Here is a 26,625-nt window from a genome sequence, read left to right as displayed (position 1 = left end):
AAAATTAACCTCTGTGGCCTTATTAACCATTTACAGCACCCTTTATGGTGGGTATTGTTATCATTTTATTAGAGATTGCCCAGTCACACAGCTCTCCATTGGATTCCAAAGGCTATTTTTGGCTACGTGTATAAAGGCCACGCAGCCTCGCCCTATAACCATTAAGGATATTGAATGTGCAATTTAAAAACTCCAAAAAAAGAAATCTCCAGGACCAGGTGAAGAATTCCACCAAAGGCTCCAAGAAGAATTAACACAACTTTTGTATAACCCCTTCCAGAAAATTGAAGAGGAGGGAATACTTCCCAATTCATTTGCTCAAGCTAGCATTAATTACCGTGATACCAAAACCAGATAAAGATGTTCCAAAGAAAGAAAACTGCAAACCATATCCCTCATAAATAGAGATGCAAAAATCCTTAACAAAATATTAGGAAATAGAATTTGGCAATATATAAAAAGAATTATACACCATGACCTAGTGAAGTTTATTCTTGGATGCAAGGCTGGTTCCATATTCAAAAATCAGTCCAGTGAGATCTGGATAAATGTGAATTGATTATTCTTTTTGTCCAGCTCAGGCCTCCTTTAGGAGTCCCCCAAACATCCACTGTGGGTCCAGCCACCGTATTTAGCAGGCTGTGGTGGGCAGAATAACGGTTCCCTGAAGATGTCCCTGTGCTAAGCCCCAGAACCTGTGAATATGTCAGGTTAGCTGGACAAGGGAATTTAAGGTTACAGATGGAATTAAAGTTGCTGATCAGCCGTTTTTAAAATAGGGAAATGATCCTGGATTACCCAGGCGGTCCCAATGTAATCACCAGGGTTCTTAAAAGTGGAAGAGAGTCAGGAAGAGGTGATAGTGGAAGAAGTTCAGAGTTATATAATGTGAGGATTCTACCTGTGTTGCTGGCTTTGTAGATGGAGAAACAAGACCATGAACCAAGGAATGTGGGAAACTTCTAGAAGCTGGAAAAGTCAAGGAAACCGTCATCCTTTGAGCTTCCAGCAAGAAACGAAGCCCTGTCAACACCTTGATTTTAGCTTTGGAAGATCCATGTAGGACTTCTAACCTACAAAGCTGTAAGATAATACATTTGTGTTGTTTTAAGCCCCTTAAATGTACGATAACTTGTTACAGCAGCCGTAGAAAACAAATACATTGGCTAAAGAAGAAACGTCGCACAATCATATCAATGGATCCAGAAAAAGCATTTGACAAAATTCAACACCCACACATGATAAAAACTCTCAGCAAACTAGGACAGAGGGAAGCCACCTCAGCTTGGTGAAGAGTATCTACACACCTTCAGTTAACATAATACTTAAAGGTTAAAGATGGAATGCTTTCCTCTTACCATTGGGAACAAGGTAAAGATGTCCACATTCACCACTCTTATTCAACATAGTACTGGAAGTTCTAGCCGGAGCAATAAGGCAAGAAAAGGAAATAAAAGGTGGACAGATTGGAAAAGAAGAAATAAAATTAGCCCGATTTGCAGATGACATGATGGTCTACATAGAAAATCTCAAGAAACCTACAACTCCCCCAGCAATAATAAATGAATTAGTTCAGCAAGGTTGTAGGATACAAGATCAACACACAAAAATCTATTGCATGTCTATATAATAGCAGTGAATATGTGAAAATTGGAATTAAAAATACAAGGCTGTTAATAGTTGCTCAAAAAAAATTTCGGGGGCCGGCCTGGTGGCTCAGGAGGTTAGAGCTCCGTGCTCCTAACTCCGAAGGCTGCTGGTTGGATTCCCACATGGGCCAGTGGGCTCTCAACCACAAGGTTGCCAGTTCAATTCCTCGAGTCCCGCAAGGGATGGTGGGCAGCGCCCCCTGCAACTAAAATTGAACACGGCACCTTGAGCTGAGCTGCTGCTGAGCTCCCGGATGGCTCAGTTGGTTGGAGCCTGTCCTCTCAACCACAAGGTTGCCGGTTCGACTCCCGCAACGGATGGTGGGCTGTGCCCCCTGCAACTAGCAACAGCAACTGGACCTGGAGCTGAGCTGTGCCCTCCACAACTAAGACAGAAAGAACAACTTGAAGCTGAACAGAACCCTCCACAACTAAGATTGAAAGGACAACAATTTGACCATTGTTCCCCAATAAAGTCCTGTTCCCCTTCCCCAATAAAATCTTAAAAAAAAAAAAAAAAAAAAAAATTTCGATGTAAATCTGACAAAACAGATACAGGACTTGTGTACTGAAAACTACACAACACTGATGAAAGAAATCAAAGATTTAAATAAATGAAGAAACAGATCATGTCCATGGACTGGAAGACTTGACATAGTAAAGATGTCGCGTCTCCCCTAACTGATATACAGGTTTAGTACAATGCCTATCAGAATCCCAGCAAGATTTTGGGGTAGATACAGGCAAGAATTTGAATGTCCAGGCAGCCTGATGAGCATTTCAGGCCTTCGTGTTATTTTCCTGTTGTGTCCTCTTTTGTCACATGCCCTAGCCACTCAGGCACCACACTCCTTCCTTTCTCATTTCCATGCTTTTGTTGGTCCTCCCTGGTACACCGTCTACCCAATCTTTGCTCCACACTGAAAGCCTCATGTGGCTCCCTCCTCCATTCCATGACTCCAGCACAGCTTCCTGAATCTCTGGGGGAGACCAGAGAGGCCGGGATTTCCCCAGGATCCTTGGACCTGCCCAACCCAGCTCCCGCCCAGCAATGACAGGGGAGGGACCTCGGGAGATGACAGAAGAGAGGAAATTCCCCTGGAACCTGTTTCTCTGCTTCCTGGCCCAGCTGAGGTGCCCAGTGGAAGGAGAGGTCGGGCCAAAGACCCGGGCCCACCATGGCCTCAGCCCTGAGCCCACCCCGAGTCCCCAAGCCCAAGTGTGCCCTACCCTCACATTACTATGAGAGCTTTCTGGAGAAGAAGGGACCCTGCGACCGGGTAAGGGGAAGCAGGGAGCCTGGCACTGCTGGGCGGCCAGGCAGGTGAGGCACCTTTCTGAGCCTCCATCACCCCTGGCCAAGGAGAGCGGGGTGGGTGCTGGATGGGGTAGGGCATGGGCCGGGGGCTGGGAGGGGTTCTGCCCACCTGTCTACCTCTGTCTCTCTCTCTCTGTGTCTCTGACTTATTTGATCTTTTTCTCTTTGTCTCTCCCTGTCTGTCTCCACCTGCCTCTCTCTTGGTCTCAGTCTTTCGGTCTCAGTCTCTCTTTCTTTCTGTCTGTCGGACACAAGCAGGATCAGGGACTTCCTCCAGGAAATGGGGAATTAAATTGATTAGTTCCTCTTCCCCCAGCCCTGAAGTAACTTTGTGAACTTCAGCTGCAGGGGACAAAATCAGGACAGTTGCTTGTGGGGACAGGAAGAGCTGTTGGGGACCACATTTGGCAGGACCAGATACTGGCCACAGGACCAATGCATGTGTTTGTGTGTTTGTGTGTGTGTGTGTGTGTGTGTGTGTGTGTGTGTGTCTTACTCAGAATACAGCCCAGCCCCTGGGTTCCCACTAAGGACCTATCTCTCTCACCCTCTGCCCCCACCACTGCCCATATTCATTCATCTTCTACCGTAATCCAAACCATCCACCTACTGCTTTCCCTACCCATTTCCCTGCTTTTGTCATTGCAGTTCCCATCTCCTTTCCTTGTGTTTCCATGCACCCAAATCCCCCCACCGCAGTCTAGAAAGTATCTAGAGGCAGCAGATCACAGTTGTTACGAAAGACTGTGGGCCCCAGAGTATGAGACTCAGGTTCACATCCTCACTCCACGCCTCCTGACTCCCAGGCCTTATACAAGTGACTCTCCATCTTTGTGCCTCAGTTTTCTCTATTATAAAATGGGTAGAATAGGGCCATAGTCATGGTTGCAGCAGAAGGTAGCCCTCAGCAGGCCGAGGGCCTGATTCAGGGTAAGCACTGGTGGTGCCTTACATGTATTAATTCACCCAATTCTCACAACAGTCTCTGAGGTGGGTACCAGTAGTATTGCCATTTTATAGGTGGGGAAACTGAGGCACAGAGCTTCAATAACTTGTCCAATGCCACGTAGCCAGTGCATGACAAAGTAGTTCTGACTATACTGAGTTTAATCACTTATTGCTCTGTTCTGAGTACCTGGAACAGTGCTGGGTACATAGTAGGTACTCAATAAGTGTTAGTTAAATGTATGGATGTATCTATCTATGGATGGGCAGATAGGTGGGTGGATAGATGGACGAACGGATGGGTGGATGTGTGTATGGGTAGATACATAGAGGGATGGATGGATGGATGGATGGATGGATGGATGGATGGATGGATGGATAAATGAAGAGATAGATGGATGGATGAGTGGTGGGGGTAGACGAGTGGGTGGATGTGTGGGTGGGTAGAGAAGTGGATGGATGAATGGATTGATTAATGAATGGATGGTAGCTGTCAATATAAGCACTATCCTCATTATCATTACAGACTAATTAAAGTGCCTCCTCCTTCAGGAAGCCTTCCCAGATTTTCTAGTTGGAGGGCCACTCTCCTCCTGTGTGATCTCATGGTCCAGGGTCTGGCCCTCCCCAGGGATCCTAGTTTCTCTTTCCTGGAGGATTTTAGTATCTGTGCTTTCTCTATTCTCTGGCAAATGATCTATTTAGAAACAGAAATCATGTCCCACTTACTGTTTTTTGTCTACAAGAGAACTGGTTGCACAATAGGTGCTCAGGGAACATTTGGTGAAAAATCCCCTAGAATCTTAAAGTCTGAGCTGTATCAGCCCCTTGGACCTCCAGAGAGTTAGGACATTTGGAATTCAGAATCCTGGGGGAAATCCTGAATCTGCAAACCTCGTAGAGTCCACAACCATGTGAAATTTTGAGATTATAGACTCGGCACCTATCCCTGGGCCTGGCACCTAAGATATGCCAGTAAATATTTATGGGTAGATGGATGGGTGGATGGCCCAGTAGATGGATGGAGCATCATAAATCCTGTTAGCTCAACTCACTCCTATAACTTCCCCCTCCATAAATTGGGGGACTGCTCTGGGTCCCAATAAAGTTCCCTTTGATCCTTTCTCAGAGAATAACAGATCCCCAGAGTCTGGGCCATGGCTGGAGAGGGTCTTCCTGAAAGTCAATATTTGTTGAAAGACCCAAAGCAGGTAATGAAGGAAACTATGTGGAGATCTGGGGAGTGTCCAGGCAGAGAGAACAGCCAATGCAAAGGTCCTGAGGCAGGAGTGGGCGTGTTGGAGGTACCCAGTTTGCCACCTCACATCCTTCTCTTTCTCCACCTCTGGTCCCCAGGATTATAAGAAGTTCTGGGCCGGCCTCCAGGGCCTCACTCTCTATTTCTACAATAGCAATCGGGACTTCCAGGTAAGGATGGGAATGAGGGCTCATGAGTTGGCCCATACTTGACCCCAGGGACCAAGCAGAAGTTGTAGATGGTGTGGTCAGGCCAGGGGTCCTGCGGGACCACAGGCCTCATGCTCAGACTTCCGCTTCTGTGCCCCCAGCACATGGAGAAGCTAGACCTTGGAACATTTGTGAAACTCACAGATGAAGCTCCATGGGGGACCTCCCATGACCCTGGCACCCATTTCAACCTGGTCCTCCGGAACCAGAAGATCAAGTTCAAGGTAAGTCCTTGAACTTGAACAAGGGGGGAGCGGGTAAGAGACCCTCCTTCTCCACTGCACCCATCCTTAACACATGCTGGCACAGAGTCATGTAGAGTTTACCACTGGGTTTGTGACACTGGGCAAGTCACTTGACCTCTCTGGGCCTGTTTCCTCAACTGCAAAATGGGATAATATGTGTAAAGTGCCCAGAACAAGATCTGATCCACAAGCTCATCACTGCCATCATTCAATCTTTCAACAAACATTAGTGAGTACCTACTGTGTGTCAGACCCTCTTCTACTAGTTGCACAGCAGTGAAGAGACAATTAAAAATCCCTGCCCTTGTGGAGTTTACAGGAGTGGTGGAGACACAATCAACAATATAAATGTGTAAAATATATGGAGTGTCACATGGCAGTAGATGCTAGGGAGACATTGCTAAAGGAAAAGGAATGTAATGTTAAGAGGTATGATCAGGGAAGGCCTTACTGAGGACGGAAGGAGGTAAGGGAGCCAGCAGTGCAGATTCTGTGAAACAGCCCTTCAGCAGAGGGAACAGCACCCGCAAAGATCCTGAGGCAGGTGTACCTTGTTTGTTGGAGGAACAGTGAGGAGGCCGGTGTGGCTGGAGCAGAGTGAGCGAGGGAGAGAGAGGGAGGAGGTGAGGATGGGGAGGGGACAGGAGCAGGTCGTGTAGGGAGGGCCCTGTGGGCCATGGAGAAGACTTGGGCTTCTACCTTGAGGGAGGTGGGAGCCCTGGGAGGGTTTAGAGCATAGGAGATACATGATCTGATTTATGTTTTTCTAAATGTTGGTGTAACAACATTAAAGAATAACATGCCACATTTCTAAGGACTTATATTCAGACATCGTCCTAAATTAATCTGTCCTAAGTCATTTAATGTTCCAAATAGCCTTTGGCAACGGACTGTTATTCCTCACTCCCATTTCACAGATGAATAGGATGAGGCTCATCAACGTGGACTTCTTTCCTTCCCCAGGTAGAGAGCCTGGAGTCTCGGGAGATGTGGAAAGGCTTCATCCTGACGGTGGTGGAGGTCAGAGTGGTTGCCTGCTGTCTCTCTCTTTCCCATTCCCACTAAGCCTTCTCAGAAATCCTCTTTTTTCTTTCCATCTTCATTACCCAAACAAGCCCCTACAGTATAGCACACTGGTCTCAAACTGGTGATCTACAAGCCAAATGTAGCCCATAAACATCTTTTGTTTTGCCAACAAAGTGATAAAACTTTTAAAATTAGCTGCCATCACTTAAAAACCAGGAGTTTCAGTCAGCATTCCTGATCTCTGTTTTACTCATTTGTTCCCTGCCTGACCCCTGCAGCCTGTAGAGTTTGAAACTACAATCTAGCATCTGCTCTGTCCTCCTCCCCATCATCAAAGTCTCTCTCTACAGCCTTGAAAGCCTCTGTGCCTCTGCAAGTGTAGGGAGGCTCCCAGACCCAGGTTCCCATCCTGCCCCCACCTCCAGCCCCGTCTGCACTCTGGCCTCGGTTTGCCCTCGTGTGACATGGGTACAGCTGCCTGTTCCCTGACGCCCTGATTGTCCCTCAGCTCCGTGTTCCATCCAACTTGACCCTGCTACCTGGACACCTGTACATGATGGCGGAGGCCCTAGCCAAAGAGGAGGTGCGCCGCTCTCTGGAGATTCCCTCGTAAGTGTCCCTCCTGGCCTGAGGGGCTACAGGAAGGGGGGCGTGGGGCTGAGGTTGGGCAGTGAATGGGATCTCACCGTTGGGTCTTGAGTACAGGGTGCATCCGGTCTGGGGCGGGGTTAGGTCCGGTGCTGGGAGCTGGACTTGGTGTTTGAGTACAGGTCTAGGTGCCTGGGGAGCGGGTCTGGGCCTCCAGGGGAGGGTCTAGGTGCCTGGAGTACTGAACAGAGCCTCCGGAGACGAAACCTGGGCCTGGGGGTGGGGCAGAGCAGGGCCCCAGGGAGCAGGGCCTGGACTTAGGGTAAAGAGGTTGGGTCTCCAGGGGCAGATCTAGGTGCCTAGAAGGCGTGGCCCAGGGCGGGGTTTATAAGAGGTAGGGTGTAACTGGGTGTCCAGGGGAGGGATTATGGGCGGGGCGAGGCTGAGTGTCCAGGGGCGGGTTTCCGTACGGGAGGGCGTTCTGGGTCTCTGGGGAACGGGTCCTGTCCTGTGTGAGTGACGCGGCCCGTCCCAGGTGCTTCCTGAAGGTGAGCCGGCTGGAGGCGCAACTGCTCCTGGAGCGCTACCCAGAATGCGGGAACTTGCTGCTGCGGCCCAGCGGGGATGGCACGGGCGCTGTGTCGGTCACTACGCGCCAGACGCTCAACGGGTGCGCATGCGCAACTCCGGAGCCGGGGGGTCCCAAATAGGGTTGTGCATGGGGGCGAGGTCAGACGTGAGAACGTAGTCAGATCCTAGAGCGAGATTGCCTGGGGACAGAGTCGGAGCTGGGACTAGGGAGGACGTGGGGGTGGGCCAGAGGCCACGGGGGTGGGATCCTGAGGTTGGCCCCGCCCCGGAGTAGGGTTATAGGTGGGGTCACATCCAAGGTGCGGTCAGAACCCAGGGGCGGATCCAGGAAGAAGGACAGGGCGTTCCTGGGGGGTGGAGTACATCGGGGCGGGGTCCCCTGGGGGCAGCTCCAGGGCTAGGAGCGGGGTCTTTCCTGTGTGCTGGAAAGAGGGAAGGGAGGTTAGGCTCTGCATGGGGACGGAGACAGGACGAGGGATTGGGGTATTTATTCCTTGGCCTAAGCCAGGCCACCCACTTGCCCACTGCCTGTGCAGGGCTCCGGTGGTTCGGCACTACAAGGTGAAGCGCGAGGGCACTAAGTACGTGCTCGACGTGGAGGAGCCGGTGAGCGATGGGCCAGGGTTTGGGGAAGCACACTGGCGGGACCCGCGCCCCTTCCGCAGCGGCCCTAACCGGTTCCCCTATCCACCCCAGGTCTCCTGCGCCTCACTCGATGCAGTGGTCAACTATTTCGTGTTGCACACCAAGAAGGCGCTGGTGCCCTTCCTCCTGGACGAGGACTACGAGAAGGTGCTAGGTGGGTGAGGCTTCAGGGGACTCCCGGGGCCCAGTCCGTGCCTCTAGCACCTTCGCCCGACGGGGACACCCTTGGGTCAGCGCCGCCGCGCCTCCTCCAGGCAGCCCTCTCTGTTCTAGGCTACGTGGAGGCGGATAAGGAGAATGGCGAGAGTTTGTGGGTGGCGCCCTCGGTCCCAGCTGTGCCCGGCCCAGGTGACACCCCCTCCTTGCCGTTGCTGGGGCAGAACGGGGAGAGACCTAGGACCCACGTGGTGCCTCCTGTGCCCAGGCTTGTACCCGGAGTTCAGGGATCCAGAAATTACCGAGACCCTGCCCTCTGGGAACTTCCAGGTTGTGGAGGGGGCAGACGCAGCTGGACAGAGACACTCCCAGCGCTCTGTGATGGGGCCTCGGGCTGAGGCGGGGCCTAGAGTCGGGGAGAAGAGGGGGCAGGGTCGGGGGAAGATATACTGAGGAGGGCACGTTTGCTGAGTTTCCAGGGAGCTCAGTAGGTAGTGATGGGCAATGGAGAGGGGCACAGGGTATACCTGGAGTGGGAACTACCCAGAGATAGGAAATCAGGGTGGGTGTTGGGACAGGGACCCGAGGCAGTCCAGCTTCTGGAGCAGAAGAGGCTGGAAGCATTATGATCTGCCTTGAGCTGGGCAGATGCTGGGGCTCCCTGTTCACAACAGACATGTATGTACACATACATACACACATGCCACAATCACCAACATGAACTATGTCCCCCAGCATAATCAGAAGGCCATATGTAGACATCCATGTACACAATGGCTCCACACATGCATGACTACATGTGTCACATGATTCCAGTCCCATTTAGCATACATATACATACCTTAAGCCACAATCACGTGTGCACACAAATGTAGACATATCCACTCACAGCATAAATTCAGACATTTATAGACACATGCATGTACACACGAATAGAGACAAGTACCCAACCAGACCTTAACACCCATGTAGTCATACATACATATTTACATATAATCAATTTATGCAAATTCACCCACTGTACATGTTTATGCTACACAGGGACACAGACTTAAAAATGGGCACATGCACAGACATGCACACACATGCCGTATCCATGCATGCACACATACATTCCCACTCACAGAAGCACATAGACCCACCTTGAGTTGTTCCTGCACTATGTGGGTCCCAAAAGTGACGACTATTTCCCACCAGGTCCCGCATGCCCCACCGGTGGCCCCACGCAGCCATCTCCCACATCCATCACGCCTGGGTCCAGCCAGGACAAGCTGCCCCCACTATCGAACCCAGATGAAAACTACGTGATTCCCATCGAAGACGCCCCAGCTGCTGACTACGTGAATGGGGACGGTGGGTGGGGACTGGGGGTGGCTGAGAAAAGGGGCAGGGGGAGCAGGCTCACTGCTGGACGTGACACGCCATACCTTTGTCCACGCAGTGCTTTCCGCCGGTCGGCTGGTGGTCCTAAAGCCCAAGAAGTGTCCCCCAGCACCAAAGGTTCAGGCAAAGCCTCCAAAACCACCCACTGCGTTGAAGCCAGGTAGGGAACCCTCCTCCCCAACCCCTGCCTCATCCAGTGGAGGGCCAGCCTCAGCTTTCATCTGTCTTCTCCAGAGCCCAAAGGCCTTCCTGGTTGCCTGGCCAGGAAGCTGGCTGTCAGCTCGGCGCAGGCTTTCTTCCCCACAACAGGTAAGGGGCCTGGGGCGGGGCAGGGGGGGGGGGAGTCGATGCAGGAGGGGCTTCACAGGCATGTGACCTGTGCAGTTACACAGGACCTCACACTCCGAAGGGCCCGCACTTGATTTAATGTTCTGCTGTCTCCATCTCAAAACTCCTCATGCACTGAGCCCCACACATTCTGTAGCCAGTCCTGGGTGGATGTGGGGTGGGTGCAGCATGGACTGGGGATCCCTGGTGCAGCTGAAGTGTCGGGTACCCACCCCTGCCCCCCAGGATTGGCCAATGTGACAGCAGAGCTGGAAGAGAAACTACAGAGACGGCGGGCACTAGAGCATACAGCTGGGCTTGCTGGGGACCAGCAGGCCAATCTCAGAGCATGGCACGTCAGTCAAGCAAATCCCTCCTCCCAGAATTAAAGCTCAAGTGACCCCAGGGCCTATGTGTTTGACTTGGCTTTGGGGGGCTATGAGGGGTCCGTCGGATGTCTGCCTACAGCTGGCCCCATTTGGTCCCAAAGATCCTCACTCAGAAAAAATTGCCACCTGACTTTGCCAGAAAAGCCCATTTTACAGCTGGGAGAGCTGAGGTCCAGAGAGGGCCAGGGCACAGCCAGTGCCACCCAGCCCCAAAGAACCAGCAGCACTGCCTGGCCAGTGTTTGACCTTTATTAGGAAGTGAGGTGGGGAAGAGGGCCTGCCCCAGTGCCCGCTCCCTGTTGGTGACCCCATTAGGAGTTAAGGCTCCAAGCAGCAAGTTAGAGGGTGCCCGGCTGAAATAGCCAAGGCCTGGTAGCGGCCCCCAAAATCAGCCCGGCTGAGTGGGCGTTCCACTGGCCTAGGTGAGGCTGGTGTTGGAGCTGCTGGTGGCACTGCCTCGCTTCTGCAGGCATCGCACGGAACTGGGCACCTGCAGTCCTGTCGTCACCTGGAAGCTGCCACACCATACCTGGGGGACAGGGAAGGGAAAGGAGAGGCTTGGCAGCGAAGCCAGCACCCAGGGCCACCCTCTCCTATCCCAGGCCATGGAAAGGGCCTCACTGTGAAAGCAGGCAGCAGTGGCTGTGTGAACTTGGCCTTGAAGGTATGCAGCAGCTGTTTTGTGCGGGCGTTGTAGAAAGACAGGAGGCCTGGGTGGAGGGCAGAGCGACAGGGGACCAGTAAGAGGGTTTGCGGCAGAGAAACAGACAGACAGAGGTGGCTGGAGATGCCAGCTGGGGCTCAGTCACCTTGCTGGAAGTCGCAGTGCACGCCCAGGCAGTCAGGCACAGGGGCATCCAGCACCTTGGCCTTGTTGGCATGCTTGGCGGTGAAGCTGACCTGCAGCCAGTTGTTGATGTGCAGGCACCAGGACGCGGCCGTCTTGCCCAGCTGCTCAAAGCGGCCCAGGCTGCGGTAGGCCACGCCCACGCCGAATGCCTTGCTGTCTGGCTCGTAGCGCACCTCCCAGTAATGTTCCCCGCCATCAATCAGCGTGTCCCCTGTGGGGCGGGGTGGGCAGTGGGGACTGGGTAGAATAGGGTCCCGGGCGCTCTTCTCCATAAGGGTCAGCCACTCAGGTACCCCCCAGATCACAGTTACTTGGTCCCCAGCTATTCCTTCCAGGTATTCCCCACGCTTCAATTCCCTCTAGATACGAAGTCCAGATGTTCTCCAAGCTTCCACTAGTCCTTTCAGATTCCCTATAAGTCCAAGCTACTCCTTCCAGAAACTTCCAGGTCTTAGAAAATTCCTCCAGTTACTCCCCACGTTCAGCTACTCCTCAGTTCTTCCCAAAGCCTGGATAATCCCCGAACCCTTGCTCATGGCGAACTACATGTATTCCAACAGGTCTCAAGTCCTGGAGTCCAGACACTCCCTGGAACTCCAGACTCCTCCCTATTGCTTTCTGCGTCTAGATTCTTCCCAGGCCCCCAGCTCCTGGTGGAGAGCAGGTTCTCCCAGGCCTTAGCCCTGCCTGGGGTTCAGACACCCTCTAGAGCTCAGCCGATCCCTAAGTCCACATCCTTTCCAGACCCCTGGATCTAGATTCCCAGCCAGAACTGGTCTAGGCCCCTCTCAGGAGCTACACAGCTCCCTCTCAAATCTCAGCTACTCTACAGACCCCCACATCGCCCCCTGCTTCCTCCCCAAACCCCAACTCTGACCGTCCCAGGTGCTTCCCAGAAAATCTGAATCCTCCCTAGAACCGTCACTTCTCAGAGCTGAGCTCATCCCCAGAACCCAGCTACTCCCTACATTCATCCACCCACACCACCCCTGGCCCAATATTACTGACCCTACTGACCTCATAATACCTCAACCTCTTGTCTAAGCCCTTTTCTGGACAGTGGCAATTTCCCTAAACTCCAGTTCTTCATGGACTCCAGCTTATCTTTCACAAGATTTAATCACTCCCGTGGTGCTAACCACTTCTCTAATCCTAGCCATTCCCTCCACGTCTCCTACACCAGCTACTCTATCTGGCTCGTCCACACACCCTTAGCCTTGCTTCAGCTTCTCCATAAACCCAGCTGCTTTATAGGCAAGTATTCTTTCCAGCTATCTCCCAGATCCCAGCTATGCCCCAAGTCTCAGCTATTTGACAGACCCTAGGGAACCCCCCCTCCCAAGCTCCTGACCAGTCACTCCCCAATCCCTCCTCCCCAAACCTTCCTATCCCCCCAGCACAACAACAATACATGTTACTGGGACCATTCCCAGAAAAGTTTTGTTGATGGCTGCCTCAGTTTCCCGCCAAAGGAGTTTCCCCCCACTCTCCACCATCAGGGCCCTGACCTCCTCACATCTTCCTTGTTCCTTACCCAGCACCGTGTAGGACTCAGCTGTGAAGCGATCCCGTCCCCCGCGACCGGAGGGCATCCTCTTGGGAGACGGAGTACCTCTGTGGGTGGCAGGGAGGGGAGGGCTCACTTCAGTCCTCACCTCCCCCACAGAGGGCTCCCCTGGTCCACCCCAGCCTCTGTGGACTTTTCCTCAATCCCTGACAGTATTTGTTTCTTTTCATACACTGGGCCCCTCATGTCAGAACATGCCTATTCGCTTCCGCATTTGGAAAACTCCTATTCAAACATCAATAGCCAGTTCAAAGTCTCCTCTCCCTGGATTCACTATTTTGGCTCCCCAGCTCCATGTCCCTCCCTCCATCCCAGCGTTGACCACACTGAGTTGTGTGCCCATGTCCATCTTGATCTCCTCCAGCAGAGACTCAGGCAGGGGAGGGGGCAGGCTACCTGGCTGGGGAGTTGACGGGAGATGCCGTCCGCCCCTTGCCATCTTTCTCGCGAGCCTTGATATCTTGCACCTTTCCACCCATGGCGTCCCATTCCACGGAGAGGTCATCCACCCGCAGGTTCTGGTGGGATGTGGACGCATCCAGGCGGAACATGAACGCTGGGGCCGGGCAGACGCGGGAGTCACAGAGATGGGGAAACCCAGAGAGACACAGAGACAGAGAGAGACAGACAGTGACCAAGACAGACCATGACAGGGACAGAGAACAGAGAGACAAAGAAACAGAGACCAAAACATAGAGAAAGAGAACAACAGACAAAGGCTCAGAGACAGATACAGAGACGACAGGCAGAAAGACACCGAAAGGGACAAGAGGGGGAAGAATGGAGGGGGCAAACCATGCAGCTAGGGGAGTGAAGGCCAAGGGCTTCCTAAAGATTTCCCAGGTCTGGAGCCATTTTCAAACCACTTATGCTGCCCTGTGTTTCCATTGGGGATTAACCACAGGAAAGGGGCTAGGCTACAGCATGACATAATTAAGCTAGACTGCAGAAGGACTTCCTATCAGGGCATGCAAAGGTATCACTGTGGGAGGCTAAGAAATCTGTCTTCACTACTGATATACCCTCCCCAACTCTATAGAGCACTTATATATATTTTTGGGGGGGGGGAAGAGAGAGAGTGCACGAAAGTGTGTGTGTGTGTGTGTGTGTGTGTGTGTGTGTCTAAAAACCATCCAGGTATAATGGGGTCAACTGCAAAAGTATAGGATAAAAGCAGGTTTATACTAGGCATGCAGGCTGAGGAATTCTACTGTGGACTGAACTCTGAGCTTCCTGGAAGCCAGGGCAAAAAGGACCACAGAACACTGATTAGAAGAGTCTCATTTCACACTAGTCCCCGGGGGCCCCAGGAGTGAAGGGTTATAGAGTCACAGCCAGGATAGCAGTAGGAGCCAGTCACCTGGTGTCTCCAGAGTCACTGGCTCAGAGAATTCGCCTGCAACTGCCTTATTACAGGCCTTCACACGGAAATTCATGTATTTCATGTCAAACTTGAGACCTAGGAGGCAACAGAGGATCTCAACATTGTGTACACTTTGAGTAATAGGTTAGAGGCCCCTGTGTCCCACAGTAATCCCACTGCCCCTCCTTCTAAGGAGCACCTTGTAAATGACATCTTATTCCTGAGAAACCATCCTTGCCCACATTCACCTGTGGAGCTATGTATTACTCGCCCCCAACCCAGACTGGCTAATCAGGATGCTTTATGACCCAATCATAGAGATTAGTTAAAGGATAGGCACATGACCCAAACTGGCCAATCAGAATCTGCCCTGGGACTTTAGCTGGTATTATAGGGAGCAGAGTCGCTGTTGTCTCTTGGCTGGCCAGCTAGGAGGAAGTGCCTCTTGGGAAAATTTGCCAGCTCATTTGGCTAGCCTCCTTGAGAATGCAGTCCCAAGTCAATAAGTGCAGGGAACAAAGGTGACCAAGTCACTTGCTGGAATCCCTGGATCAAGCCATGCCTGGTTACTTATTAAAGATTTTCCCTACGATGAGGATGTATTCACCCTCCCTTTCTGGTCTTTTCTGATTAGTTTCTTCCAATCTTAAAAATAAAAAGCAGCTATCAAGCTGTCTTCCCCCTCAAGTTAAACCTCTTTGGAGAGCTTAGGAACACCCTCCTTTCTGCTGCCTCACTCCCTCTCCCTCCTCTGGCCGTGTCAGTTCCATTTTGCAAGACTTTCTGGCTGACTACTCCTTCCCTTCTGGAACATACTCTTTCCTTGGTGGCCATGGCACTGCCCTCTCCTGGCTGCCCCCTCTGGTTATTCCCTCTCAGTCTTCTTTGCAGGCTCCTCCCTCCCTGACACCCTTAAATGTCAGGGTGGCTCAGTCTAGGATCCCTGGTCATCCTACTCTGCTCACTGTCCCTTTCTCGCCCTTCAGACACCATCCGTCCACCCATGGCTCCCACAGCCCAGCCTCTAGCCCTGACCACATGTCTAGGCATCTCCTGAGTGTTCCCCAGAGGATGCCCATTCTCTGGGCATCCCAAGCAGCACTCAGTATGCCCTTCTCTAATCCCTCCTTAGATCCTTTGCCCTCAGGACTAAGTCCCCATTCCTCCTCTCACCTCTCCCCAGAGACATTGCTCTCTGCATACTTAACTAGTTCCAGACACAAAGGCTCAGCATTCTGGCCTCTGAGCCCTCAATCAGGCTGTTTCTCTGCCTGCTCCCTCCAAACCCCCTTATTCTCTTTTGGGCCTCAGCCTGGCTGCCACCTCCTCCAGGTGCCCACCCAGACTGTCTCACCCTTCTTTGGATCCCCTTCCCTGAGTTCAGTGGTTTGTTCAGCAGCGCCATCTACTGCCCTGGAGCTAAGACTACCACCCAGAAGGCTGGGTTTCAAACATGGAACACATCTGACTACAGTCTAGACTCACTCACTGTGTGCCTCAATTTCCTTTTCTGCAAACCGGAAATCATATTCCCCATGCCGAGCAGGGTTCACATGAGGATGAGATGAGTCGAGGAATGGAGGTCATAAACACTCCACCCTCCAGTCTTTCCAAGCAATCAATGAGCTAGTAGGCGGATTGCAAATAGCCACACAGGTTATTTGCATAGGTGAACACATTCATATATATTCTCAATACTGCACACCTTTTGATGGATTCAACTTCCCGCCCTGAAGAACTCACTCACTAGTAATTCTGTAAAAAGTGAGAGAGCGTGGCTCTAAAGGAGATGCATGAGGAAGCCTGTGCCAGAGCAGATCTATACCGTGATTATGGTAGTGATGACGTGAATTTACAGGTGGGATAAAACTGCATATGGGAATACACATGCACACGTGCATGAAGGCATGTGACACTGGTGAAATGTGAATCAACACTGCAGAATACAGCCATGGCAGTTTCCTGGGTTTTGATATGGAACTATAGCTCTGTAAACTGCCACTACTGGAGAAAGCGGAGTATAGCCACACAATGGTCTATTATTCACCCTTAAAAAAGGAAGGAAGGGGCCGGCCTGATGGCTCAGGTGGTAAGAGCTCCACGCTCCTAACTCCGAAGGCTGCCGGTTCGATTCCCACATGGGCCAGTGGGCTCTCAACCACAAGGTTGTTGGTTCAACTCCTCGAGTCCCGCAAGGGATGGTGGGCAGCGCCCCCTGCAACTAAGATTGAACACAGCACCTTGAGCTGAACTGCCATTGAGCTCCCAGATGGCTCAGATGGTTGGAGCGCGTCCTCTCAACCACAAGGTTGGTGGTTTGACTCCCGCAAGGGATGGTGGGCTGCGCCCCCTGCAACTAGCAACGGCAACTGGACCTGGAGCTGAGCTGCGCCCTCCACAACTAAGACTGAAAGGACAACAACTTGAAGCTGAATGGCACCCTCCACAACTAAGATTGAAACTTGACTTGGAAAAGTCCTGGAAGTACACACTGTTCCCCAACAAAAAATCCTGTTCCCCTTCCCCAATAAAATCTTTAAAAATAAAAAAAAAAAAGGAAGGAAAATTCTGACCTGCTACAACACGGATGAACTTTGAGGACATTATGCTCAGTGAAAGAAGCCAGTGACAAAAGGACAGATACTATGTGATTCCACTCATAGGAGGTACTTAGAGCAGTAAAAATCACAGAGACGGGAAGTTGAATGATGGGTGCCAGCAGCTGCCAGAGGAGGAATGGGAAGTGAGTGTTTAATGCTGACAGAGTGTCAGTTTTGCAAGATGGAAAGTTCTGGAGATGATGGTGGGGACGGCTGTACAATGATGTGATTGCTTAATGTCACTGAGCTGGACACGCAAAAACAATGAAGATGGTAAATGTTATGTTTATGTGTATTGTACCATAATAAAAAAATGATTGGGGGGAAATGGGGTGTGTTTATTTTGATTCCCATGTAAAAAGGGTAAACCAATAGCTTCTCAGGCGCTCTTGCAGGCTGGTGGCTTTTCTTTCCTGCAATTAGCATGCTCATTATTAACCATATATGCTAATTATATACAAGGAACAAGCTGATTACAGCCCAAGAACTGTGATGCTAGTTATGTTGTCAGCAAGGCCCTCCCTGCCCCAGAGGGTTTCCCTGGCTCAGGACGGCTTCTTAAACTCATTAGGGACCAGCCACCTCTTCCTTTATCAGACCCCGCCTACCAGCCGGGTGGAGTCCCCCAGGCCTTCTGCTTTCTTGTAACTGATAAGGAAATGCCCAAATACCAGCAGGAAGGCCCCAGAACGCCAGCTCCAAGAGGTTGTTCACTCTGCTTACTAATACACGGACAGCACCTAGTACACTGTAGGTGCTCAATAAACTAGGATGACCAAACGAATGCTGGAGAGCAGAAATAAGACATGGATGGACGGTGCCTTCTCCCCACTGTACCTCAGGTCCCTCATCTGTAAAGTGGTGATGATAAGCCTGCCTATTGACGTGTGAAACACTGAGCACACGGTAAGCCCACAATAAGTGGTGCAGCGGCTGTCATCAGTATCACTTCCGTTATTATTACCTCCTGCTACTCCTGATCAGTGCAGCCAGGCTCTTCTCACACCCCATGAGTTTTAGGGATTGTCCTGAAACCCCCAGTTGGCTGATGGGAAAACAGGAGCCAGCAGGGAGCTGACGGGCATCGGGTGGGTTGGCAGCTGGGCTGAGCCGCCCTTACCTGTCAGGGTGTACTCTGACTGCCGGATGCCCTCGACGACCATCCAGGGCTGGTCCTCCTTGAGACGGGGCGGGCCCTCGAAGTTCGTGCGCCGGTACTCCAGCACGTAGTGGTCAATCTTGCTGTCCTCATCTGGCATGCGCCACACTAGGGTCACACAGTTGTCTGCCACCAAGGACTCGGCCAGGTCGATCACTGGGGCGCTGGGGACTGCCCAGGACAGAAGGGAGAGGGAGGTCAGGGTTCTGCAGCCACAGGCATAGGGGCTTTGCTGGAGCCCAGCTCACATGACAGACCTTCGAAGGGCTGGGGCTACCTCTGGATCCCAGGCATGGAGCCTGGGTGGTGAAGTCTCTTCAGCGGTCCACCAAAGGGTGGGGGGTGGGGGCAGAGCTTTTTCAGGGTTCAACCAACAAAGGCTGAGCATTCTCAGGATTCCACCATTTACAAGTAGAACATTTCCAGAATTCGTTGCCAATTGAGGGCCTGGCCTTCACGGGACATTACCCCCTGATGGGTGGGGCCTTTTAGGGCTCCACCCAGAGGTGTGGCCTCCTCATGGCACCAGGGGTCTTTCTCATGGCTCCACCCACAGGGGTGGGGTATTCTCGTGGCTCTACCCACAGGGGAGGGGCATTCTCATGGCTCCACCCAGGGGCAGGGCCTTCTGGGGTTTCCAACCCTGGCTGTCAGCCTTACTCCAGGCCTTGTCTCAGGGCACCCCCAACCCGTACTCCCAAGTGGTTTCCCTGAAACCCGGGCCCTCCAGCGAGTTCCCCTCTCACCAGGTAGGAACTTGAGTGCCTGTAGCATCCTCCTCTCCTGTGCAAAGTCCACCATGAGGTGACTCATGTTGTCGCTGACCTTGGCTTTCAATGACAGCCGGAAGGCGGGGGCCATTGTTACACTACAAGGAAGGAGGTGGAGGCAGCCTGCTGGCAGGCATCTCGGGTAAACCCAGGCCTGATCCTCCAAGGTGTGTGTGGGACCCCCTCCCCGTTGTTCTGGTCCAGTGCTCTGGGCCAAGGGACCCTCACCTGCGCGTCCCCACCTTCATACCAGAGGCAGGGCACTAGGGTGGGGGCCACATCCAGTATCTTACCCATCTTTGATTTGCTTGGCAGCCTAGAAAGAGGAACAGAATAAAATTCAAAGAGTTGTCTCAACTGAATAAGAAAACCACTGTACAGACAGGAAGACTGACACCCAGCATGGCAACCATTTGCCAAAGTTCCCCCAACACTGGGACAGAAACCCTTGGCTGTGCCCCAAAAGGATGGGGGGCAAAGGCAGGCTTCCACCCACCATCCGCACCCCCTGCACAGTGCCCAGAACATATAGTTGGCAGACTTAGCAAATAAAAATATAGGACACTCAGTTAGTTTGCATTTCAGATCAACAATGAATGATCTTTTTAGTATATGCGTAAGTATGTCCTATCCTTTATTTGGGACATACATTGTACAGTGAGTCCTCATTCAACGTTGCCTATAGATTCTTAGAAACTATGACTGTAAGTGAAACGACGTGTAATGAAACCAACTTTACCACAGGCTAATTGATATAAACAAAAGTTAAGTTCCTACGCATGTCTGTGATCACAAAAACATCATCAAACTTCTAAATAAAGACCCCAAACAAACACTTCTAATATTAAGCATTGAAATAGGGGGTGGCCGGATGACTCAGTTGGTTAGAGCATGTGCTCTTAACAACAAATTTGCAGGTTCAACTCCCGCATGGGATGTTGGGCTGCGCCCCTTGCAACTAAGATTGAAAATGGTGATTGGACTTGGAGCTGAGCTGCGCCCTCGACAAGTAAATTGAAGGGCAACGACTTGACTTGGAGCTGATGGGCCCTCGAAAAAACACACTGTTTCCCAATAAAGTCCTGGAAATACACACTATTCCCTTTCCCCCAATAAAATCTTTAAAAAAAAAGAAAGGAAATAAATGTGAGCTCTACAGACATTTACGAGTAAGAAAGATGAATAAAAACAAGTAAGAGAATGATTTTCCAACCTGCTGATTCCAGCTTAGGGTTGTGAGTGGCTGGAGCCTTTCCTGGCAGCTCAGGGTGCCAGGCAGGAACCCACCCTGGACAGGACGCCCTTCCATCAGGGCCCCTCACCCACACCCACTCACACTGGGGCAATGTAGACACGCCAATTCACCTCATCTGCACAGCTTTGGGACATGACAGGAAACCGGAGTCCCCGGAGAAAACCCACACCGACGTGGGGAGAGTGTGCAGTCCACACAGTGGCCCATGCCAAGGATCCATTTTCTTTCTCATCAACGTTATAATGAAATGACATTGAACGAAACAAGGTTATTCGAGGACCTGCTGTACTAAATATTGCACAGGATATGTTGTACTAAAAAATTGTTCATTGCTAAATTTGAATTGCAGATAAATACAAATAAATATTTGAGTATAAATATGTCCCATGCAACATATCAGAAATACTTACACTAAACATTTGCATGGGATATACTTATACTAAAAAAATTATTAATTGTTAAGTTGGAATTTCAGATCAACAACAAATAATTTTTTTTAGTATAAGTACGTCTTATGCGATCTTTGGGACACACTTATACTAAATATTGCATGGGCCAAACTTACACTAAAAAATTTTTTGTGGTAGATCTGAAATGCCGATTTAACTAGGTGTCCTGTATTTCATCTGGCAGTCCTACCAAGATGGCCTCCGAGGTCCCCACCTGAGGAAAGTCCTCGCTGTCCGTGGCCTGCAGGGTCTGGTTGGCCATCTCCAGAAGCTCCTCAGAGCTCTCCAGGGCCCGCGTGCAGGCAGCCAGCTGGTTCTGCGGGCGGCATGGCACTGAGGGAGGACACACCTCACCCCAGTGCATCTAAGCCTCCCAGGCCTCCCACCTTCAGGATCCAGGGTACCATGCCCTTCTCCAGCTCCAGGAGGGAGATGGAGGCTGGAGGGAGGCGAGGCATTGCTCCTGGCACTGCATCAGAATCACCTGGGGATCCTTTACTGAAAAACTCACATGCTCAGGCTATACCTGAGCCCCAGGGCTCCACATTCCCTCGGCATTGGGACAGGAATCAGGGGATATCAGGAAGTTGCCCAGGAGGTTTCAATGCAGCCCCAGTGATCCCAGCTTGGAGTCTGAGGTCCCACAAGAGCCATGGGGGGTGTTTGGCCATCAGATTTGGGGGACCAGTGGGAAGGGCTGAGAAACTGGAGGCGCTGGGTGAGGATAGGAAAGAGGAACGGCCAGATGTGGGGGTGTGGCTGTGGTGATGGAGAAGAGGGGGCGGATGGAACAGGGGATTAAGAGGGAGAGCAGGTGGATGGGGGGTTTGATGGGTCATGGCCAGGGAGGGTACAAGCAAGAGACCAGGGAAAGAGGAGGTGAGGCCAACCACACCAGGGTGTCTGGCTCTGGACACTGGGGACATTTGGGGGCATCTCCAAGAATGGGAGCAGGAAAAGGAGGTTTGGAGGAAGACATGAGACCAGCTGGGCTCTGTTGAGTCTGAGGGGCGCAGTGGGGGATGGCGACTGGGCGGGGGCCTGGGAGAATCCACACACACCTGCAGCTCATAGGTGCGGCTGGCGCGGTCCTGCTTTATCTTCATGAGCATCCCCTCCTTCAACTCCTCCAGGAGGGAGAAGAGGGACTGGAACTCCGCCTCCAGGTCCTCCTGCACCTTGGCTGAGTTTGCCTTGGAGAGACATTTTGGGGTTGAAATGGCCAGGATTGGCCAAAGCCCATGTTCAAATGGGGAAACTGAGGTCCGGACTTGGCAGCCAGGCTCAGAATCCCCTGGGCATAAGCAGCAATAGGTAAGCTCATAGGACTACCCCTTCTTCCTCCCTTTCCATCCACCTGCCCAAGATCTCCCTGCCCTCCTCCCTCCCTCCTGGGGGGGTGTGGTCCTCACCTCCACATTCAGTAGCATCTGCTTGAGGGAGTAGATAAAACTCTGAATTTCTTCATTCTTCACAGCCAGCGTTGTGATGATCTTCCGCAGAGCCTCCTGCCCCCACAGGAAGCGCACACACACACAAGCAGGGCCAGTAAGCCCCCCAGGCTGGCCCAGCTCCCCCATCTGGTTCTCCCCCTCCCCCCTCCAGGGATCCAAGGAGATGTGGGGCCACTGTGCCAATGAGTTTGGGCACCCGCCACGAGGCAGGCCCTGGGCAAAGCTCTGGCCCTACCTTCCCTCACCCGGCAGGTGGGCACCGTGAGGATGCCCATTTTACAGGAGAGGAAACTGAGGCGCAGAGAAAGACTCTCAGGAAGAGACAGACCCTGGGCCGGAGCACAAAGCCTTCAACCAGGTACCTATATCCTGAGGGCGGGGCATAATCCGGGATGAGGCGAAAGAAAACCCCAGAGGAAGATGATGCCCGCAGAAAATGGGCTAACCTGGGAAAGGATTAGCAAGGAGAAAGGAGGAACCTGAGGAGAAAGGGGTGCCAGAGAGCCCAGGTAAGTGGGGAGAAGGGGAGGTCTGGGGGAGGAAATGCCTGGAGGGGAGGAGGCGGCCTGGAAGGACCCTGCTGGGGCCTGTAGCTTTGACCCAAGCCTCGGACGGGTCTCTTTTCTGGGAGCGCAGGGTCGGAGGGGTCATCGGTGCTGAGCTGATGGGGCGTCTCGGGGGCAGGGTGGGGCGGGGGCCGGGACACCTGGTCCGCAGTCCAGACGAAAGGCGTGGGGGATGGGGTCACGGTTGTGTCCGGGATACCAGGTGGAGGTGGGGGAAGTGGAGGGGATGCGCTTGGACCCAGGCTAAGATGATGGGGTGTCTGGGCGAAGTTGAGGGGCTGCATCCCGAATGGGGGGGACTAGACGACCGGGTTGTGGCGGGGGTGGGGCCTCGACCGCAGAGAAGCTAGAGGCGGGGGCGGGGGTGGGGAGGGCGCTGCGGCATCACCTGGTCCCCTCCCCTTGGGTACCCTCGCCGCGTCCCGTCCCGGTCCTACCCTCTGGTCCTCCATAGCTGCAGCCCAGCTCGTCCCAGCCCTGCTCGCGGGACCCGCTCTCTCTTCTAGTCCCCGAGCTGCTTTGCCGCTGCCTGGAGCCAATAGCCCGCCGAGCCCTCGCCGCCGCAGCCGCGCCCCCAGTCAGCGCTCCATCACTGACCGCAGCGCGCAGGCGCGCCGCCGCGCGGCAGGCTGGGAAATGTAGTCCTGTGCTGGGGTCGCCGAGAGACAGAACCCCCACCCCCAGACCTGGGATGTACCAAGCCACATTGGTAATGATGGCTGAGCAGCAGAGAGCCTGAAGCTGGGAGGCAGGATGCCTGGGTTCGACCTCCTGGCCCTGCCGGTGACCTAGAACCCATCCCTAGTCCTCCTGGTGCCTTAATCTCCCCACTTGATCTGTCACGCTGCTGCTCAAACTGGATTTCTACCATCCTACCCACCCCACTGCCCCCGAGATCTGGCCCCTGACTTATTAACAAGCCTTGCATTTACTGAAAAGCCAAGGCCTTTTTCCCAAGTGGATGTTCAGCCTTCCAATGCCTTAAGTCCCTCCTCATGTCACAACTGAACTCCTATACATCCCACAAAGCCCCAGGCTCTCACATCTCCTCCACAAGCTTCCCTGACCACACAGAATCCACAGGGCTAGGAATATCTTCTGCGTCAGCCTGGGACTGAATCTATCCAAATTCTCTAGCATTGGCTCTCATCAGAGGGTGGGGGAAGGTGGAGCTCTGGGAAGTCCAAAGGAGAGGGAAGGACTAGGCAGGGGGAGGCTGGAAGGCTGTGTGTGTCTGCTGGGGAGATGTGGGCAGACAGCCATCTCAGAGGCCTCCCTGTGGTTGATAAAAACTCTTCAAAGGACACAGGCGCTCTTCCTTCTAGATGGGAAAGGACATCACAGTGTGGTTGAGGCCTAGGGGTCTGCCCCCTCCTCCTAGGGGGTACTGTGAGCCCCTGGGGTGACAGCTGTAGGTTTTGGGGGAGCCTATGAACCCTCTCAACTGAGCCCCTAAACTTCTCTCTAGGCTGTGGGGTCAGAGAAACCCCCACATCTGTCGTGGGACCCAAAGCCCACAGCAGAAATCCATGCCTCTGACCCTCAAAGGAAGACATTTTGGGGGCAAATCACTGAAGCTGGATTCTGCTATTCAGTCCACCACTGCTCCCCACCCCCATACTGCATCACCTGCCCTTCCAATGTAAGTAAGGAAGACATGGAGGAAGGGTATTGAAGGCAGAGGGAACAGCCTGTGAAAAGGTCCCCAGAACTCAGGTTTTTATGTAGTCTTCCAGAAAGATTTCCATTCACTGGGACACATTATCCACACTCACATATGCATGCTGCCTTTCAGATTAAAAAAAAAAACTTTGGGGAAACTGAGGCAAAATGTGGCAGAAAGTGGAGCCCCAGGTAGCGCTGGCCACCAGACGTCTGCCCATCTGGCCTGGGTGTCATATATGCCTCTGTGGCTAGGGAGGAGATTATAGCAGGAAGTCTGTTAAATGGGAGGGGGGGAAAGAGGTGGCGGGACACCAGCCGGGAGAGGGGTCCCGATGGACCAGGAATGGGGTCCCTGGGCACAGCACTGGTCCTCCTGTTGCAGTTCTTGGGTTAGTACTTGGGCCTCTCTCTCCTCTGCACCCCCTCCTGTTGTGCATCACCCCAGCTGCCTGTCCTCTCACTGAGAGTCCCTCTAAACCTTGTATCTCTGCTCTGCCAAGTAGGGCCTGTCTCTCTGACACTCAGAACCTTAGGAAGGTTGAAGGAGTCTAGCAAGGCTCCTCAGAGGAGGCCCCTAGGATAAAATTCAAAGCATGACATACATACTAGCCTTGTGTGACTGGTTTCTCATCTCTACCTGCCTCTACATTCCCTCTCTCCCCTTTGGCCCGCCTGCTGGCTTGTCTTTCTTTTCTTTTTTCCATCACAGTCAGCTTGATTTCACCTCTGGGCCTTTGCACATACTGTTCCATCTGCCTGAAATTCTCTTCCCTGGATCTCATCTCTAGCATCAATCCCATTGTGTCTCAAATGCCAGGAGCTTAACACAAACTCACCCCTTCTGGGGAACCTAACAGGTGCCCAAAAGCAAACTCTTTTTTTTTTCTTTTCTTTTTTTTTAAGATTTTATTGGGGAAGGGGAACAGGACTTTATTAGGGAACAGTGTGTACTTCCAGGACTTTTTCCAAGTCAAGTTGTTGTCCTTTCAGTCTTAGTTGCAGGGGGCACAGCCCACCATCCCTTGTGGGACTCGAGGAATTGAACTGACAACCTTGTGGTTGAGAGCCCACTGGCCCATGTGGGAATCGAACCAGCAGCCTTTGGAGTTAGGAGCATGGAGCTCTAACCGCCTGAGCCACCGGGCCAGCCCCCAAAGCAAACTCTTTCTTTCTACTCAGTCCTCTTCTTCCCTCAGCATCCCTCATCTTGCCCCAAAGTCAAAGCCATTCACACAATCCCTTAGGCTTAAATCTTGGGAATCCACCATCATTCCTCTTTTCCTCTCCCCCAATTCAGTTCTTCTTGCAGTTCTTCTGGGAGCTACCTGCAAAATCTATTCAGACTCTGATCACTTCTCTCCAGGGTCTGTCCCCCATTACTGATCACATGGACACTCATCTCCTGGTCGCCCTTGATGCTCCTTGTTGCACGCCACAGTCTGTTCTCACCATGCAGTCACAATCGTTTTAAAACTTAAATTGGACCACATTTCCTTCCTGCTCTGCTAGGATCTCATCACACTTAGATTAAAAAGCAAACTGCCCCCATCCCCTCATCTCCACCTCCCCACCCCCACCAAACCCTACCCTGTGCCCTGCAATGCTTTATATAATGCGTCTCCTGCTGACCTCCCTGTCCTCACCTCCTCCCTCTCCCCCTTGATCTCCCTGCTCCAGCGACATGGACCTTCTTGCTGTTTCTCCAACACACCAGGCACAGTTCAGCCTCAGGACCTTTTCACAGGCTGTTCCCTCTGCCTTCAATACTCTTCCTCCATATCTTCCTTACTTACCAGGACTGGCGACTTCTTATGGTTTAGAACCTTGCTCTACTGTCACCTCCCCTGAGAGGCCTTCCCTGACTACCCTCAATAAGTAGATTCTCTCTCACCTTCCTTATCCTCTATCACCACTCCCAGTTCCTTTCCTCAATCACGATTCTCATTTCATGACTTCCTGTGTCTCTCTTTGTCCCCGGACCATTAGCTCTAGGAGGGCAGGGATATTTGTCTGTCTTGGCCACCTCCATGTCCGTGTCCGAGGTGTCCAGAACAAGGCACACACAAAGTGACATTTGTGTGGCTGAGAGCTGGACATATCATAAACTCCATCGTGAAATTTCATAAGTGCCGACTTATACCCATTTCACAGATGAGGTCACTGAGCCTCAGCAAGAAAAAGTGACCTTGTAAAGCTCA

At 52.3% G+C, this 26,625-nt stretch overlaps 2 protein-coding genes across 5 annotated transcripts; one reads left to right on the top strand and one right to left on the bottom strand.

Annotated features, from left to right (window-relative positions):
* The first annotated feature begins 2,754 nt into the window (after positions 1-2,754).
* Positions 2,755-10,747, top strand: STAP2 (signal transducing adaptor family member 2). Its single transcript, XM_019744039.2, has 13 exons — positions 2,755-2,929; positions 5,269-5,340; positions 5,481-5,603; positions 6,588-6,644; positions 7,159-7,259; positions 7,774-7,908; positions 8,366-8,435; positions 8,526-8,628; positions 8,748-8,822; positions 9,828-9,983; positions 10,072-10,173; positions 10,248-10,322; positions 10,587-10,747. The coding sequence occupies exons 1-13, from the start codon at positions 2,828-2,830 to the stop codon at positions 10,727-10,729; spliced, it is 1,314 nt and encodes a 437-aa protein (XP_019599598.2). The 5' UTR covers positions 2,755-2,827; the 3' UTR covers positions 10,730-10,747.
* Positions 10,748-10,964: 217 nt separating this feature from the next.
* Positions 10,965-23,361, bottom strand: FSD1 (fibronectin type III and SPRY domain containing 1). 4 transcript variants are annotated; one of them, XM_074337611.1, is made up of 14 exons: positions 23,200-23,355; positions 22,559-22,642; positions 22,155-22,250; positions 21,804-21,935; positions 20,957-21,058; positions 19,332-19,354; positions 19,015-19,136; positions 18,230-18,439; positions 14,507-14,605; positions 13,543-13,702; positions 13,114-13,193; positions 11,539-11,790; positions 11,351-11,439; positions 10,965-11,258 (listed from the first exon to the last, which is right to left on the bottom strand). In XM_074337611.1, the coding sequence occupies exons 3-14, from the start codon at positions 22,170-22,172 to the stop codon at positions 11,148-11,150; spliced, it is 1,398 nt and encodes a 465-aa protein (XP_074193712.1). In that variant the 5' UTR covers positions 22,173-22,250; positions 22,559-22,642; positions 23,200-23,355; the 3' UTR covers positions 10,965-11,147. The 4 variants fall into 4 exon arrangements, with proteins under 4 accessions (XP_074193712.1, XP_019599588.1, XP_019599583.1 ...); XM_019744029.2 differs by lacking the exon at positions 22,559-22,642 and having other exon boundaries at positions 11,630-11,790; positions 23,200-23,361; XM_019744024.2 differs by lacking the exon at positions 22,559-22,642 and having other exon boundaries at positions 23,200-23,359.
* Between the last annotated feature and the right edge of the window lie 3,264 nt (positions 23,362-26,625).

The sequence above is a fragment of the Rhinolophus sinicus genome, linkage group LG07, assembly GCF_036562045.2.
Source record: "Rhinolophus sinicus isolate RSC01 linkage group LG07, ASM3656204v1, whole genome shotgun sequence".
In the NCBI taxonomy this organism is placed as follows: domain Eukaryota; kingdom Metazoa; phylum Chordata; class Mammalia; order Chiroptera; family Rhinolophidae; genus Rhinolophus; species Rhinolophus sinicus.
The sequence above is the reverse complement of the archived record's forward strand: the minus strand, read 5'-3'. Positions and strand labels throughout refer to the sequence as shown.

What these genes read in the sequence shown, in the direction of transcription:
- STAP2 (XM_019744039.2), top strand. Translation starts at nt 2,828, where the DNA reads ATGGCCTCAGCCCTGAGCCCACCCCGAGTCCCCAAGCCCAAGTGTGCC. An exon ending in ATAGCAATCGGGACTTCCAG is followed by an intron (nt 5,341 to 5,480) that starts GTAAGGATGGGA and finishes CTGTGCCCCCAG; the next exon opens with CACATGGAGAAGCTAGACCT. An exon ending in CGCTCTCTGGAGATTCCCTC is followed by an intron (nt 7,260 to 7,773) that starts GTAAGTGTCCCT and finishes GGCCCGTCCCAG; the next exon opens with GTGCTTCCTGAAGGTGAGCC.
- FSD1 (XM_019744024.2), bottom strand. An exon ending in GCCAAGCAAATCAAAGATGG is followed by an intron (nt 19,137 to 19,331) that starts GTAAGATACTGG and finishes CCTTCCTTGTAG; the next exon opens with TGTAACAATGGCCCCCGCCT. An exon ending in GGCACTCAAGTTCCTACCTG is followed by an intron (nt 18,440 to 19,014) that starts GTGAGAGGGGAA and finishes TGTCCTGGGCAG; the next exon opens with TCCCCAGCGCCCCAGTGATC.